Source organism: Rissa tridactyla, chromosome Z, assembly GCF_028500815.1.
Source record: "Rissa tridactyla isolate bRisTri1 chromosome Z, bRisTri1.patW.cur.20221130, whole genome shotgun sequence".
Lineage (NCBI taxonomy): Eukaryota > Metazoa > Chordata > Aves > Charadriiformes > Laridae > Rissa > Rissa tridactyla.
This window is the reverse complement of record NC_071497.1, coordinates 87,580,916-87,599,486: the sequence shown is the minus strand read 5'-3', so window position 1 is coordinate 87,599,486 and position 18,571 is coordinate 87,580,916. Positions and strand designations below refer to the sequence as shown.

The 18,571-nt window shown below is 40.1% G+C and overlaps 1 protein-coding gene across 7 annotated transcripts in view; it reads right to left on the bottom strand.

The window, feature by feature from the left end:
* Positions 1–18,571, bottom strand: part of LOC128902786 (mucosa-associated lymphoid tissue lymphoma translocation protein 1-like) — a 33,752-nt gene that overhangs the window by 6,537 nt on the left and 8,644 nt on the right. The window contains exons 4-14 of one of the 7 annotated variants that reach the window (XM_054186329.1): positions 18,046–18,196; positions 17,443–17,621; positions 16,772–16,868; positions 16,009–16,041; positions 14,532–14,558; positions 13,378–13,413; positions 11,313–11,516; positions 5,671–5,848; positions 4,286–4,360; positions 3,082–3,209; positions 157–306 (exon numbers count right to left, since the gene is read on the bottom strand). In XM_054186329.1, the coding sequence (XP_054042304.1) occupies positions 157–306; positions 3,082–3,209; positions 4,286–4,360; positions 5,671–5,848; positions 11,313–11,516; positions 13,378–13,413; positions 14,532–14,558; positions 16,009–16,041; positions 16,772–16,868; positions 17,443–17,621; positions 18,046–18,196 (1,258 nt within the window). The remainder of the gene's footprint in view (positions 1–156; positions 307–3,081; positions 3,210–4,285; positions 4,361–5,670; positions 5,849–11,312; positions 11,517–13,377; positions 13,414–14,531; positions 14,559–16,008; positions 16,042–16,771; positions 16,869–17,442; positions 17,622–18,045; positions 18,197–18,571) is intronic. The other 6 variants (XM_054186330.1, XM_054186331.1, XM_054186332.1 and 3 more) reach the window with 6 other exon arrangements.

Below are 18,571 nucleotides of genomic sequence, written 5' to 3'. Positions count from 1 at the left end.
AGACCTGAACATACTAATGAAATTTCAGATATGAACTTAATTTTTACCGTTGCCATTCAATGTCACAACCCACCGACTAGAGATTATTAAGAAAGTACGTCCTCTTGTTTTTCCGATTGCGCAAGAAGGGTCATCTAAAAGTAGACTGTACTATACCATGAGCTTTGGCCCACTGCAGGTTCCGTGCCAGAGACTCTGCAGAAGATACGGTTTGTTGAATGGGATCAGTTAATGCCCTTTTCTCAGACAAACTGCTGCGGATCTCCAAAGCTTGCTTGCCTCTGGTAAGATGACATTTGCCCATATCTAAAAATAAGATGCACATAGTTTCTCTCAAAATCAATGCTGCTGAAATGCTAACTACATTAAGTACACCACGGCAACGCTGTCTGGTTGCTACGGTTATGTCAGTGTCAGCACTTCCATAAAAACTCGCGGTTTCAGAAGGATTCATCGCCCAGCTATCTGTTCACTGCAGGCTCAAACAGCAGGCCAGGTGCCTGCAGGGAATCCTGAGGATTCTGCTTGTGTCCTAGTCAACACGCTCACATGAATTTCAAAACCAGTTCAATATCACAGCTCGGATTCAGTAAGGTCCTAATGAAAGTGACTAACTTAAAGCATACGAATAATACCATTAGAGGGGATTTCTGAAGAATTGGAGGCAAGTGGAGTATTTTAGGGGTTGATAAAGAGGCCGATACTGCTTATTTAACATCATCACAAGTGATCTGGATAACAGGACAGAGCGCACTCTCAGCAAGCTTGCAGATGATTAAAAACCGAGAGGAGTGGCTGATACACCAGAGGGTTGTGCTGCCATCCAGAGGGACCTGGAAAGGATGTAGAATTGGGCAGAGAGGAATCTCATGAAGTTCAACAACAGGAAACATTGAGTCCCGCAAGTGGGCAGGAATAACCCCACGCACCAGTACAGAGAGGGGACTGGCTTGCTGGAAAGCAGCTCTGCGGAGAAGGACCTTGGGGACCTGGAGGACACCAAGCTGACCATGAGCCAGCAATGCATTCCTGCGGCAAAGACAGCCTGCGGGCCAAGGGAGGTGATTCTCCCTCTCTGGTCAGCACTGGTGAGGCCACTTGTGGAGCGCTGGGTCAGTGCTGGGCTCACCAGTACAAGAATGACACGTACGTACCGGAGAGAGGGCAGTGAAGGAACTCCCTTTGGAACACCTTCAAGTGTCATCAGGGCACCAATGTACGAACAGCCAATATCGGCTAATACTGACAACAACAGTTGTCACGCTGCCTGACAAATTAATCTTTCTCTCCACTCCGAGTTCAAGAATGAGATAAAGTCATAGGTCACACGTCAGAACATCTACAGCACATGACATTAACCTGGCAGTACAGACGAAGCAGTAGGAGTCACGCATATTTTACAGGACACTTGGGAAAGTGTAGGGAAAATAGCTGCTGGCAGAATTGTGACATGTTCTTATGGGGAGGCCATGAAGGTGAGAGGGAAGAGGAGAGAGAAATCTCAGAGAATAGTAACCCACTCAAGAACACCCCAAAGCGATGACAAAAAGGGTGAGGGGAAGAAGAGGGTGAGAATGTTTTTGGATATTTGTTCATGATAAAATTTGTAAACTTCTTTAGCAAGCGAGCATCCAGCAGGAGGTGCCCTGTTAGAGCTGCTGCCAGGCTTCCAGCAAACACAGCTACAGCCAGCTCGGGATTCTACCGCTGCAAAGGAGAGCGCAGCAAGTCCTCAAATCGTTCCTTTGGATTTACGTAACGGCAGAATTGAGCAGTACTGTACGCAAACTAAAAGTGCAAATCGTAAAGCAAAAAGCTTTCTGCTTGAATGCACCTGGCAAAAGAAGAAAAACACATCACCCTGTGGAAAAAAACCCCAACAAACAAAAAAATTTCAGCCTTTGGAATAATCTGTTTTACCATCTACAGATCCTATTTCTTCAGGATAATTCTGGTATCTTCTGAAACTTTAACTTTTCACAGAAACTTCATTAAAAGTTTACCAGATAAGACCTAAAATACAGACTGGTAAGTTTGTTTTATGGGCTGTAGTCAAGCAGCATACCAACGATAAGCAAAAAGACAGAGAATACATACCAGACAAACAGGCGAACAGTAACCAAGAACCATCACATTTCAGCGTGCATCCTGGGGTATGCTGGATTCCTATTGCCATCAATTTGACAGAAATTCCATGCTGGTATCTCAGCTAGTCCCTTTCCTCAATAGAGCACCGACAGAAGCCCTGTCAGTTTAATCTCTGCATTTCATTTTCAAGAGCCTGACCTGTTGACAGCAGAACTTTACCGTGCATTTAGGATCCTCTTGCATTTTTTCTGCTTTTTGGATCTGTCAAAAGACAGACTGGGCAAAATTCTGAGACCTGCAGCTGCATCAAGTACACGCCAAGAAAATACAGCAGAACTTGGCTGATTATGTGCATTACCTGCAAATAACAGAATCTTACACAGGCAGCTCTTTGTTAATGGCCGTATCTATTCTATGTTTCAAGCAAATGTTTGCACAGAAGCAACACATTCTCCCTCAACAGTTTTCACTTTACACTTCTCTCATCAATTATAAAAGTCAATTACCGAACCAGGCATATTAAAGTAGTGGATTGCCCTTTATAATGCTCTTACACCCTTTGATAGAGAGTAAATAATTACCATCACTATAGCACTCTTTGAGGTAGGTAGGCCTCGGTTAATTGTTTAAATGAATGTGGAAATGACTGGACTATCACCAGCAGCTGACACCACAAAACACAAGAGTAATTTTTGTGGATGGATAATTCATAGCTCCATGCAGAAAGAGACTCAGAACAAATAAGGTTCACTAAAAAGAAGAGTATAAATCTATCACTATTGAAGAAACTCAGATCCCTTTATATTATGAACTTTGTTAATGTGCTGCCCAGTAGCACCTGCTTCTTGATAAAAGATGTTATTTTAACAAAACGCAACAAGGAAGAGCTTAAAGTAATGTAACGCGTTCCCCATGAGAAGAACGACATTTAAGCAAAGAAGTTTTTAGTAACGCAGGCTGAGAAGAGTGTTAGTACAGTAAGCTGGAGTTCACCTTCTGCAACCTCATCAAGCAGCACAGTAATCTTCTTGTCTTCTAACAAACGGTCCTTCAAGAACTTCATGAAGATTCCATTGGCCAGCCCCGACTGCTGAATTTCAAAAGCTTCTGCTCCTTGGCACCTATGAGATCACCAGTATCAGACAAAGAAAAAACACTGAACCATCTGCAGGATTAAGATCAACATGAGGACAAAAGGAGCAAAGTTGTGTTGGGAATGGGGGAAAGAAACCCTACAATTTGAAAACCAGGTTGTGTCTAAGGCCAACCTGCTCTTCATGTCCGTTTGCAAGCAACTCATCCTGGGCAGATTTCACTTACAATCAAGCCGCTGACCAGAGCTTATGTCAAACTGTTTATATGAGAAGCTTAAATTTCTCTAAAGAGGTCTTCATTAAAGGTCTTGACTACTTCTATTCAACAGCTTTTGCACTTGACTTGAAAACTGATAGCAGGAGGTTATTTAGCTTTCTGCGTAAGTAACCTCTTCAAGTAGTTTCAAATGCGGCTGTAACTTTACTCTTTACACTTAGAATAAGAAACACAGGGGCCAATCCATATGCTGCTACTCAAATAATTCAGTAATTTATATTTCTAACACATTTTTTTCTAGAGATTTAACTTGCATGAACAGAGGAGACACATGACTGAAGCGGGTACGGTACATAGATTATAGTTAGTCAAATGCTCCACAGTACTTGACTGCACCGTGAGCTCGGACAGAAGGTAAGTACCGTTAGGAGCACACAGGACACAGCCGCCCCCTCCCCACTGGCACAAAGAAACACAACATTATGCGTCTGAGGGGAAAATTATCTTTTTTCATCTCTAAGAAATAATATCTAGAGCAATTAGAGCAATATGTAAGTAGTAATAACGAGTAGAGCATTCCTACAAGTAACCATTAAAAAAAGACCAGGAACCCTGCCCGGCAGTTTCTGGACTCACTGGAGTTACCCTCTATCTGAATGGGCGCATTAAACACTGGGAATCATTACAAACGCGCTGCCACAGGCAGTTAGACTGTGGAATGATTCAATTAATGAAGTAACAAAGATAGTATCAGGACACAGATACGGATACAAATTACTGGTCCTTTAGCACCACAGTTAGCCTGTGTCTCTGTAAAAGATTAGCTATGCAATCTCCATGGTCACTTCAAAACCTCTTTGGCGTAGCAGAAGCAAAACTTCCTTACGTTGCATATCCAAAAACAATGTTGGCCGTAACCTTCAGAGCATCTAAGATAAGAATTGTGTCATCATATTCGTTTCTGCAACAAATGGAAACACAAAAAAAAGTAAAATAATAATTTGAGAACTAATAATGGTAACAAACTCGACAGTTGTTCAAAATACCAAAACAGCATAGTTCAGAAATAGTAATTTTTTTTTTCCTCTCCTACAATTCCTGAATGAATCCTGACAGCTAAAAGACAAAAAAATCAGTTATCATCCACACTCTTCATGAAGACTGTGTAAAGAACAGTCGGATATCACACAGTACCCAGATGAGGGGATGCTATATTAACCAATATACAGTTTGGCTACAATCTCTTAAAAATGACTTCTTATTTGTTTTCAAAACATGGTGTCTGCATAGTTAAGATGAGGCTTATGGAGCCGTATTTTCTATTTGGACAGCAGATTGTGAAGCTGAACTGGGTCACTGGGATTTCATTAGCAGTGAAGTTCAGAGGCTCCACAAATACTAAAGCACTAGCGATTTTCTATTATGAAACATTCCTTCGAGACCAATTTTCAGAAGTGCTGACTGAAGAGCTGATTTCAAGTGCAAGTTTAATCAGGCATAGTAGTCTCTTAACATGGAAAGAAAATAGCACTTTGGTTAGAGAAATCCGATAAACCAGTTGATTTTTAAGCTCTGAATAAAGATACAACCACCCCAGCATAAAAGCAGTTGACAAAATCCATGCCTCTCAAAAGTTCTAAAATAAGCACCTCACTTAAGCCCTGCTGTCAAATTAACATGCCTTTGACCATATGGGTTCTCCGTCCTCCTTGTAATGATGAAGATGGTTAATGATGCAAGGGGAAAGGGTAATTTTTCTTCTTTAAGATGCCTCATTTCACTTTTATCTAGTAAGACTGATGCTTTATAACTTTTAAACAACAAAAAATAGAGGAAATAAGTGTCATTCAATCCAGAGGCAAGTATCTACCCATGGAAACAGAAGTCTGATCACCAGCTTCACGTTTCCATCCAAGGCCAAAGGCAAAGCACGTCTATGAACGAATCCTATTGACTTTCGCAGCACTTGGGTGCAGGCTGGGAATTCTTGGCACCATGAACTTTCAAGTGAATTCTCAGCCTAGACTAAAGATTTCTCCTCAGCATGAAGTCCAGCTTTCTCTCAAGATCCCTTGCTATTCTCTCGAAGTGGCTGTTCAGTTTTGTTTGCTCATTTTTCAAATAGGTTCGGTTTTAATCTGTTGCTGCAGTGAGTAAACTGAACTTCACAGTTGGTTCCTAGTATTACAGTCATTTACTCTCTCCCTCTATCGTGAAGCAAAAACATCCCTCAAACATCTAACGTCAGTTCTCACTATTCATGAATTATACCTTTTCCGACACATATCCAGGAGGAAGACATTCAGTCCCGTCTCTTTTTCCTGCATTCGTTTGAGGATGTTCTGCACACACAGACAGTTTGCAGATCGGTAGGGGTTTGGAGCGTCAATAGGAACCATGAAACTGTTTCCATAGTTTTCGTAGCCATGGCCAGCGTAGTATAACAAACCTGAGAATTCAAAAACACGTGCGGCTGAAAACACAGGTCAAGAGTACATTGGAACATTTCTACCAATTTCAGCATGGTCAAAAACTTCATGCGCTATGTGTCTGCGGGAGATGAAGATCATTCAAGCTACTCCAAGCTTATATTGACAGGCCTTTGTAAATACAGGAAGGAAGGGCAGGTGGGGGGCGGAAATCACGTTAACATCAATTTCACAATACACAAACACAGGAAATTTAAAAAAAAAGTCACTCATGCAACAGAATCAATTAGATATTTGCATCAAACACACAAAGTTAAATACTCTTAAAATGCTTTACACAGAGTTATGACTTCTAGCAGAAGTAATCTGTTATGTATAACATGTAACTCGCAGATAGGAAGGAGGAAACGTGCCAACTGTAAAACATCTCCACGTGCAATTACAAAGCTTTGAGCAACAGTGAGTCACTGCAGAATTTATAGACAGAAAAAAGATAGCACTCAACAGTTTGGATGGATTTTTTTTTTGAGAGATGATATCATCTTTAAAATCATTCTCCTTTATTTTTTTTTTTTTTTACTTACCATTAATCATTGGCAATTCTTAAAAGTATTTTAACTAGAAAAGAAATGAGAGAAAAACCTTGCTTGCACCGTGAAAGCATTTTACAAGTTTTTAGTTTTGCTGTACAGTCAGTTTCTCCATTTGTTTTGGTCTTTTTTTATAAGGAGAGATCAGAAATATTTTTACATTTAGAAGGGGGGGGAAAAAAAAAAAAAGATTATTCCATGATCATATTTGGTAGGACTCCAGAGCACATTCTCATTACCAAACTACCAACAACTCATTTTTAGTTGATTTCATCTACGTCTCTTTAGTTACAGACTCATGACCCCTGTGGGTCTACTAAACAAACAAATTCTTTGCACACTTACCTAGACACAAAAGATTATCCTACCATCATGTGTTGATACACAACAGCCTACAGTATTTTAAGATTTAAAAACTTAAATAAAACATGCAATAGTTTTGTATAAAGAAAACATATCATGGAATTAAAAAAAAGCTTTTCTTAACCCTGAAAAAGGGAACTGCAACCTAGGGCTTAGATTTTACTTATATGAATAAAAATTTCAAATATTAAGGTCATATGAATTTGCAGTAAGATTAGATGATCTTAGCATTAATAACCTCCGCCGCCATAAAATGCAGTCACCAGAAGCTCGTATGATTCAATGGAATTTTCCTATTGTCTGTTCCCAGTGCTGTTTTTGCTAATGCGTGGTAAGTTCCATCTTCTAAAAAGAATTTTTATCTATACAAAGCAGTCTATGGGTCATATCTTCAATTAGTATGTAGTGCTGTAGCTGAATGAAAGTCAACAAAAATATGACAATTTATGCTAACTGGAGATAAGGTCTTATGTCATTATTCTTACTAAAAATAGCTGTGAAATTTATGTCACTACAAAACTTGAATATTCAGAAGAGAAGAAAATAAGCCTTAGCCAAACATATTAAGACAATCGACATTTAAATCAGCTTGCGTAGGCAGGTATGCTAGCTATTTTTCCCTTTTCATTACAGATAGCTACGACAAACGAAAACACTTCTCTCGCACAGCCCTGCACTTTTTGTAAAGGAATACCACGATATAACGATGGCCTTCAAACTAAGCCTTCGGTTCTCTTCTACTTGTAAGCTCTCAAGTCATTACCAGCTATGCCAAGACCTTGCAAATCGCTGCATGCCCTCCCACAGTGCCCGGCTTCTTTTTAAGGGGAGCAGGCAGAGGCAGGAGCAGCAGCCAGCGAGCGCAGCCAGGGCAAACTCCGGGAGGCAAAGCTTCACTTAAACCAAGAGCCTAATGGTTATTCATCTGCCAGGGTCTTGGAAAATGGCAACAGCTTCTTTCAGTTAAAAGTTAGATTTCTAAAGGGCACAGAATGTAAAGTGCATGATTAAAAACCTAAACAAATAAAGGTACTATTGGGCTATTTATAAGATTCCAATGTTACCTGAGACTGGGTAGTTTCAAGACAGTTAAAAATGAAATTAAGTGCCAAGTGCATGACTCCATGCTAGGTCCTAAGTTAAAAGGAAACTCCTAAATTTGATTTCCACAGAGTTTGGATTATATATATACACGTATGAGCGTATGTTAGATAAGTAATTGGACTAAGGAAACAAGTCTAACGTAAAGCACAGTTTACCAGAGTATTTCCTCAATTAACAGAAATATTTCAGAAGTGACAACTACATTTCTTTTCTATCCTTGAGCAGATGACTGCGCTGTGCGTATGTGATGAGTACCTGCAACAGTTAATACGTTGAGCTCAAGATCAGAAATAAACCTCTGCATACCAAAGTAAGCAGAGTAAACATGTTCGGAGGGCCTCATTAGACACTTTGACACAACAATTTTAAGTAGGCTCAAGTTCCTCATAGACGTCAGCATCTAAGTGATATCTATGTCTCTGTCTCTCTCTTTTTTTTTTTTTTTAAAAAAGAAACTAGCCTAACTATTTTTAGCCTTTAAAGCATATGGGTCTATGCTTTTACTCTTTGTGGGATACAATATTAATTGCACCCTACATTTAGAACAACATAAACTAAGACATTAGGAGACAATCATCATCTCTTTGTTTACTACTCCTGCTCTGGATGAACAGTACCTGAAATGCCACTTTCCTGGCAGTAAGCAAGAATTACACAATGTCATATCACGAATATCTGTAACAGGGACTAAAGAGGAGTCGCCACTGTGCCTCTTCTGTTTGGAGCTATGCCCACTAAAAATGCAATAAATCATTACCGGTTTGTGCACTGACGGCATCTTTGATATGCTTTAAGCCATTAAGAGCCACTCTCCAGAAAGAGCAAAATGACCATTTAAATCAAAGTAGTTACTGCCAACAGTACTGAAAGAATGCTCTGCTTACCTTTCAGAAATATCAACTTGCTGGAAACATACAACTGTAAAAATATGCCTTATAAGAGCTTTCATATGGTGCTGGTGAGAAATTCATTAAAGCCTTTCAGTATTTTATTTTCTAAATTCATGTGAACAATTATAGAAAAAAATTAAGAAGGTGCAACAACCTAAAAGCTCACTCAACTGTATAAGCACATCTATTTCCCAGGGTACAGAAAAAGAAAACTGCTCTCAGAAAGTCTACTCTACTCTACTGCCATAATTAGTCTTCACGTCATGCAAGTTTTGGCGCTGACATAGATGCCCAAATGTCAGATCAGCCAGTTCTGCACAGACAGAGCATCAGGTAACACACCATTTAAAAAGTCATACTAAGAAATAATCTGACCTTGTGTTCCAAAAAAGACTCAAATAATGTTTTCTCGGGTGGCCATTACTATAGGAATTCTGCAATTTAAATAGGACAACTGGCAGAAGGCTTTGGTCCCTGTTCTAAATAATTTCTGGAGTCGCTTATGCAATCTTAGCTGTTAGAAAAATGACAAAAATCATGGCATTCAGCAGCAAATTCCTCAAAGCCCACAGAATAATGTTTCTTACACTCCAAGCCAGGTCATTCTAGGCCTTTTCCACACAAGACATGGAGGTTTTTGCTCTGTGCATCAATTCCACCATGCTCTCCCCCAGCTGGCACAGCCACCAGTTCTGCCTTGTGCTTTGTCCCTCAAAATCAAGTTTATGCCAGACAAGAAATCCCAATATATGAGTCCAATATATATCCATATATATATATATATGTCTCTAAGGATCAAGGCACATCAGCACTAGCAACGCATACCAGACCCAGTTGGTCAGCCATCATCCCAGCAGAAGGCACTTCCTGCTGCAGCATGTGGAGGAGATCGTAAAATTATTATTAATATTCTATTACAGGTAGCTTATAAAGGGATGTGTGACACAAATAACAAAAGCTTGGCGGGGGGGGAGGGGAGGAGAAGAAAAACATGATAAACATGCATCTTTCAGTACGCATACTTAATTTGTCCTCCTATAACTTAAACCAATAGTGATGAGATGCTGCAGTATGGTCATTAAAGTGATGCTGCAATTTAAAGGTGAGAGCCTTGGATTTTTGTGGGGTGTTATTTTTAAATCTCAAGAGTTTAATGAGGAAAAAAAAAAAAAGAGGGCTGCTGCCTGCTTAAGCAGCATACCCACTATTAAGCTTTCCATCTAATGCGCAAAGACACACAGAAAGAATAAATTTTATACTTCCTACTCAGACCTTCCACAGAGCTGTGAAACAATAGTGGTACCCAAGTTCTGCCCAAACAGGAATCTTAGCATTCAACTCAGCCAAAAGCCCTTATGACTGGCAGCTGCAGAAAGTCAGAACCTGAAGTCCATAGCTCACCAATTTCTCAGCTGATGCCTTACACAAGATATATTCTGCAAAGGATAATGTGAATTCTTCTCTGTTATGTTTTACTTCTTTAAAGTGCGTAGACATAACTTTAGAGAACTGCATTTTCATTTTACATAAACAAACTTCTTTTCAATTTGCTTTTTGAAGTAGAAATACAGGTTTGCACAACTCTCACTCCCTGTGAAGCACATTATGAAAAACTCTGTGCTTGTCAAGCCAGTACCACGATAACTGAAAGGAACCAGCAATTCAAAATAAGGATTTCTATTTAACCTGAAAACTTGGCAAAAAAGATTGCACCTGATCTGTTGAGTGTTGTGCCCTAATTCTAAAGCACAATGTTTTCCTCTTATTTCCATATTGCATATTTTGGTTCATAATGTCTTCATGAGAGATACGCTTTGCTACTGTGTCCCACTGTCCTCCCCCCCAGCAAACCTGGCAGGAGAGCGCAGCTCCCCGCCATGGCAAAGCACGGCACCCTCTTCCTCCGTTCCTTACGGAGCTGGTGGGCAAGGACTGAGCGAGCAGAGCAGCCCCCCCGGCAGAGCGCCAGGAGGACAGGAATCCGGAGGGAAAGAGCATTCTGCAGACAACCAGCAGGAAGAGAGGGGAAGAACGGAAGGGTCCCAGCAGCCGGCCCAGAACACGTTCCATGCTGCACTTCAGGCTGCTCCCCACCTCCCCAGCTGAAATGCGCCCAGCAGGGTACATGTGTCGAGGGACTGGCCAGCCCGGACCACACCGATAACTTCTAGGTGCGGGGCATCGTCTGCAGAGCACGTTGTCAAATATGCTACACAGAGGCAGCTGCTTTTATCAGACAAACACATCAGTACTACCAAACAAAAAAGTGCACTGCAGTTTTAGGCGCGGTTAAAGAAAAAAAGTTCAAACATTTTATCTGTTTGAAGATTAAAGAAACGATAAAATTTTAACCAAAGTCAAAGGATATGCTGGTGGGTGTTTAAAACTTACTTTTCCCATTATACATACATGCTGTTTACCATTAAGTTTGTTTTGCTATCACATGCAGCGAGCTGTCAGAGGTAAATACCAGATGTTTGTGTACCTGATACATCACAAAACTGACCTACTTGAGAAGCGATATCATGTGTTCTTACCATATACTCCTTTGTCCAGGAGAAGTAAAAATTCATCCACTGCATTTCGCATCTCGGACTCAGTAAGATCCAGCAAAGAAACAACTTTGAAATCCAGCTGCCTTAGCAAATTAGTCAATTCATAGACATCTACCATCGGAGCCTTGAGCTGGGGGTGATTCCAGTAGCTCATATTTCCTATTAGCAAAGCTACCTTGTCTGTTGCTGCAGAGACAAAGGAAAAACAAAACCACAGCACGTTTACATATTCCATCGCTTCAATACCTTTAAATTTAATTTCTTCTAAAGTGAAAATAATTTCTTCTAAAGTGAAAACAGTATCCAATCTCACTTCAGACACAACATTTTATGTTATTTTAAGCATCACCCTACATCAACAATACAGCTCAACTCTCTCCTCATCCAAAAAACAAAGAAACACTTCAGCATGCTCTGAGAGCCAACATATCTGAACTGTGATGCATCTCAGACAGGATAATTTGTCAAGAAGTGAGTCACTAAGGTATCTCCCATTTCTTTCATTTTTCTAAAAGCACAGATAATTACTGAATTCCCCCATGCACGACGAAATTTAATAAACATGAAAATTCTTACAGCAAGTTGCCAAAGCTATGGTCAGTATACTTTCCCACCAAACTCAAATTTTCTTATGCTTCTTAAAACACAAACAAAAAGCCACAACACACAAGAGACCACTTTCACAGCTCCAACTCCCATGTCCCGTCTCTCTAAAACATGGTACTTTTAGGTGGAAACTTTTACACGTCAGAATTAAAAAGTTTTATTGCTATTTGTTAAGGTTTCTTTTTACTGTTCATATGATTAAAAACAGTTATCTAGAGATACAAGAAATTTACAAATTTCAGAGAGAAATCAACTGATATTCTCATAGTTTGAGTTACTTTCACACCGACTTTATTTAAGTCGCAAGTAATTCTGTTGTGAGTAAACAAAGCTGCAATGAAAGGGGAAAAGAGTCACATTGACAGAAATGCTTTCGAGACCACTAGCCGATTTTTATGACAAAATTGCACACTAAGTTGCAAAAAGGCACTTCCTTCCTGCTTTGTTACTCCCATAAGGAATTTTCAATGGGAATTATTGTCCCCCAGCTCTGGTGGCAAACGAGCTCATGTGAATGCCCCAAACCTGCTTTGGAGTCAGGAACCCCACACAGCCGGATCCCGAGAGAATCCCTGTCCATAGCCTCCATGTCTAACATTCCACCTCCTTCAAACAAGATGTTTTTGACATTTTTGCAGCTGCAAAACCTCCAAAGTCTCGAACAGTGTAAACTATTTTAAACAGCAGAGACTGAGTGCCAGCGGCATACTGTCATTGAAAAACACTTTTTAAAGTCAAGCTTTCTAATTAATTCAGAAAAGATGAACCAGGACTGGGGAGCACTTACATTCCCTTACACTGATGATCCCGAAAGAGTGGTAAAATTTTGACAGAGGCCAGCAGCCTTTCCACCTGGTTTAGTATTGACATGAAAACAGGCCTGACCACAGTCGAGTCTACCATGCAAATTTAAGAATGTGATTAAAATACTATTCTCCGGCAACTATTCTTCATAACACGCATAGGCCATCCATCTATCTTTACGAGCTTTAGCTCGGGATCAAAGCCTGTCCACACTGTGCACTGGAAGAGCTGAGCTTGCAGGGACAGCACACCCTCAGCAGACAGAGTACCAAGCCTTTTTATCACATCTTTCTAATTACCACTCTCTCCAATCGTCAAAGTATTCAAAGTAACGGAGTAACACACTTGCTAAGGTCGTGGCCAGAGGAATTTGAAACAGTAAACTGAAACAGAGGAGTTGTAGATGCTCCACCAAGTCACTAAAAATACCAATGCCCTCCCCCTAGTTTACTGCTGAAAGGGCATGCAAGCATTATAAAGGACTTGAAAAATACACAGAACTCTCCTCCTGGCAGCTCTTTAACATGCACTACCGTTATTTCACTAGCAGCGGCAGGAGAAGCAATACGCAGAAGCAGCAAAAGCTATTTCCTAGATATGAAACACATACGTGCATTACAGCTACAAAACTACTTACCAACAGGTCTGTGATGGGATTGTTCTTGTAGGTCTGCTTGAAATAGATTAAAAGAGCAGATCGTCAGTAACTACAGTCATCGCTGCCAATGTCCGCAAATGAACCGCATGTTCCGTACAGCCACAGTCTATAGGCACTGCTTTTAAGTTATTTAAAATAGTTTAAAATAAAAAAGTACTCTTTTTTTTTGTTTTGGTGGGGCTTTGGGGTGTTGTGTTGTTGTTGTTTACCTGATTTCCTTCACCCTCTTCCAGCAAACATAGCCCAATAGGATATGAGTAGCTAGTTCTATAAATTAAGAAGTAACAGATGCTTACGGTACGATTCTGAATCTCACAATTTTCAGTAACATCCCGAAGAGTTCATCCTCTCCAAATGAAATGCAGACATGCACGATGGGGGATGTTTAGCAGAGATGCCCATCTATATGTGAAAACTCTTATTTTGTACTTCACAAAGGGGCGGCAGAGCCAACCCTCTGCCAAGAGGAGCAGGTAAGCGATATGCCAGTGGTACACTTTGGATAACGGGTTACGCATCATGGCAGTACCACTTCAGTGACTAAGACTAAGTCTTGGCAAAAGTAAACCTATCTTTGATGTCTAACTCAGGAAATCATGAGACCTTTGTGATTTGAGATTTTGGGAACACTGCACCAGGGATAATCCCTTATGAAGCACTATTCCAGATCTCTGTTTCTATAATAAACACCAAACAGGCTTCAAATCACAATAGCTCACTCCAACATTAATCTATGAAATACATCAATTCAACATATCATGGGTGACAGCCAAACACCTTACATTTTTTCACCTTAATCATCTGAAAAAGCAGCAACATACTAAAACTTAACAGACATGAAAGCAAAAGATAATTTCTTCTGTATTTGTATAAATACACACGCAGTATAAAAGAGCAGCTTTGTGTGATTTTACAAAGATAATAGCAGCCCTATGATTCACTATATTCTTCAAGTTAATTTATTGGAACCAGAAAGCTGTGCCGCTTTTAACGTGACATCTGCCCCTATTAAATCCCCAGTTATAAATACATACAAATAACGTAAACTAGATATTGTAACCCAGCTGGGCTTTAGTGATTTGTAACATAAAATGAAGATGCAAAATTAAAGTGTTTCAAAACTTGTCACTTACCTGATTTTTGAAAATCACTTAGATCTTCTGTGAAGAAATACACCAATAAAATCATAGTTTAAACAAGAAGCAAGAAATAAATTTTGTATTAATAAAAATATAATTAAGTATCATGCCATTATTAATTGAAGCCGAACATTAGAAAACAAACTGCCTCTCTAAAATACTTTTGGCTTTGCATTTCTGTAAATCTAACCTTTCATATGTTTATTCCACAGGCAGAGAAGAGAAAATCCTACATCAATATACTAAGCTATGCCCGACATAGCATTATAATATAGCAGATCTCAAAACAGAGGGGAAACACATACTATGCCTCAATCCCACAGGCATGCAAGCAGCTGAATGAATAAGGAACAAGAGGTCAGAATCACCCTTTTGAAAAGTAGATGTTTGAAGGACTGATGAAAAAGCACCATCCTGAGCAAGAAATCTTGCTTGGTAAAACCATGTGTATTCAGAAAGGCTTCAGATACAATTTTCCAACATTCTAAGCTACCACGGGTTTCATCTAATTATTGTGAGAACACGGGAAACTATGGAAAAGAAAATAATTTATCTGAAGCCCCAGAGATTCGTCGGAGCAGGGCTGCTCCATGCCCGGAGCCCTGGGCAGACCTCTTCTGACACAAAAGCTAATCTATCCACGTGGAAGACTGCAGTGACCTGAGGGGATACTACTGTAGGTGTTACTGTAGATTAGTAGCAGAACGATGTTGCATCCAAGTAAACTCTAGTTTAGGTGTAGACCCCCACAGACAACACAGTGGTTATCTTCTGCTTCAAGGGTCAGTTAAATCACAGGTAACTAGGAGGCTTTTGCACAGCACTCCATCAGGGAATGCAGACACCCCCAAGCCAGAAAAGGTGCGAAGGCTCAAAGAGATGACGGGTCTTGGAAGCTACGCCATGGAAGGGGCTGACACCAAAATGCGTGTCACTTATGTGTTCCAGTGAGTGATAGTACGCAATCCCCTCACAACATTAAACCTTTAACAAAAGGGCTAAAAAGGAACATCCGCTCTGCTTAAACTTCAAACAAGAAATGCTGGAAGTTGCTGGAAACACCTCTTGCAGACAGCAAGCTGCCAGTGGAACTAGCTCTATCCAGCTCTCTAAGGTCACCCAGGCTCCTAAACATCTTCAGCTTTTCTTGCGAGGATGTTGCCTCCTGAGCCCAGCCAAAGAAATCTCAAGATCTTTAGATTTCACTGGAAAATGTAAGCACAGGACACAAAAGCAGTGCAAAAAAGCAATCAACTTTGAATGCCACAGAGGAAGAAAGTAGCTTGTTTTTTCTCCTTATGAAGGCAAGGAGGAGAGAAGCACATGCAGAAGGAATGCTGCATCACACATCAGTCTTTTAAAATAGACTGAAGCTCTTAACCCACGCATGCTTTTCAGCAACGCACTCAATGATTCATCACCCCCACCATTAATTTTTAAAAATTGATTCACAACTAAAGGTTTACTTTACCTTCTGTGCACTCCACTGCCATAGCTTTCCTTCCTTGTGTTTTAAGGGGGGGAAAAATTGGAAGACAGTTGCTCTCAGTTACGAGAGTTAGCACACAAAGTGGAAAGCAAAGGTCACTTCCAAGCTTCTCTGCAGTCTGGCTCATTTTATAGCAGTATAAATCAGCACTGATCACAATGCTGTATAGTAATTATTACTGAAACTCTGGAGTAATAAACTAGAATATTTCTTAGGATAGGAAAAAACTTTTCGTATGAATTATGCAATAGTGTACTCAGATATATGTGAAACCTACACAAACAGATCTTCTTCTCTTTAGTTTACTGCAAATACATGCACACACACTAAACCATGTTATACGCATTTATTCTGCATGCTATGAATAATCTCACCTGTCCTGATTGCTGAGGGAGTGTAACACAGCTCATATCCCCAACAAGGGTTAAACTGGTTTTCGGTTTTGAAAGAAACACAAAGAAATCAGCTTGCAATCTGCTGACAAGCCGTGTACCTGCTAGCAATGTCAAAAAGCGGTAGCATTTCTATCCTCGTTCCTATAAAAGCCTAAAGAATTTTACAGCTGGTAAAGCACTAAAATTCCATTTGCTGCAAGCACACACAGCTGTTTTAACAAATGGATAAACTAAAAAAACAGAAGGCTATATATACTTGGCTTAATACTGAAAGCTTCAAAAGTAAATTCTAACGATAGGGAAGAAACTGATAGATCAACTGACCTATATCAAACTGAAAAACTCCTTACCTATAATGACTTCTATCTTCTTGCTGTCTTGATCTTCCTGGTCATTGTATACGTGACACCAATATGTCCCCTGATGTTCCACATCCACATAAGTTATCTAAACAAGCATCATCACAGTCACCCCGCCAGACCCCAAAACAATACCTGTATCGGTTTCGTTTAAGCCCACAAGCAAGGAAGAGTAAAAACTGAAAGCAAAGCCTAAACAAATCCAAAAGCTCACTCTTCAGTAAGCTGGACAGCACGTGTGTTCTAGAACTGCTTTCCAGAATTGAAGAAGGCATGCAAATCCACCTCACAGGCTTGAGATGCGTTCGCACTGAATGCAACAGCTCATGCAAATCAGTCCTTTGCAGCGCGGATAGAAAGCTTTCACTTTTACTGATACTTAATCTTTGCTATCTCAATACATCACACTAATCCAAAATCCACTATAGCCTTCCACCCCATGACTACAACCTGAAATGTGTTCAGGATTAAAATTATGCACCCAAGAGCCTCAGAACAACACGGGCAAGTCAGAAACGACAGAACAGGAGAGCAACTTATAGCGTCACTTCCACAAGAGGTTGTCAAAGCCACAAAGAAGTTATTTTGTTCAAGGAGAGGTGTGATAAGTTAAAGGTGGTTACACATTAGTCCCCCAAGGCTGGCACTTTGCAGTAACTTACCATGTAGACATTTTTGCTCCCATTTGCCAAGGGAAATCCATTTCTGAACCACTGGTAGTGAGGAATTGGGTTTCCAACAGCTCCACATTCTAGTACCAAAGCATCCCCCACTGTCAGGTTTTGTGGCTGAGGCTGAACACAAATGCGTAACTTGTTTTCAGGCAAACCAATTAAGCTCCCTTAAAAAAAAAACAAAAAAAAAGAAAAAAGGAAGAAAAAAGAAAAGAAAGAGTGAGACAATCTAACCACACATAGACTAACAACAACTGAAAACATTCAGAATAGGCTGTGTGTGTCCAGTCACTAACAAGTTACAACAAGAGGTAAACAACAAGAAAGTTAAAGAATTGCTTTTTTGGTCCAAGAATCCTCTAAGAACTAAAAGGATCTGAGACTGTGTATGTTTTCCATCTATCTATTCTTATCCACCGCTGTGGAACTTCATTTCTCTTCTGCTTTTGTGACCAGCACAAGAGCGCAATAGTTGGAAACCACATTTTTAATCAGCCCTTTTTCACATCTGTGCAAGACAGCAATGAGGACCCAAGTTCCTCTAACAAGTGGGAAGACAGACTTTCAGAAAACAATGTTTTTGCCACTCACCATGAGATGTACCCTGAAGATCACAAACTTCAAGTCGTGCCCACCGACTGAACACAAAGGAAGATTCGCTGTTCACTCGGCAGATGTAAAAGCCAGAATCATTTACATTCACCGGATTCAAAACCAGCTCCGGGGAATTACCATGGGGAACCTGAATTACAGGTGAACCAAGACATACTGAAGTTTAGATTGATTTAATCTAAACCAGGATGAAACATTAGAATATCTATTTCAATGTCCATAACACCAGGCTGAACTCCTTCATTTATCTGAAAGTTTTGGATGAGAAAGTCTCGTTCTAGGTATTCAGTAGCTCAGAGAGAGGCTTTCTTCCAAAAATAATTCATATGCCTCTACTTAAGACAACTCTGAGCTTTTAAGGCAGTTGAACAGTTATTCCTGAAATTAATAATTTTTACCTTTCTCCCCAAATAACTCGGAATAATTTCTTAAGCACCACTCCAACCAGCATGAGTGCTACATTCAGCTCTAGTCTTAAGATATATTCAGCTATGACCAGGAAACT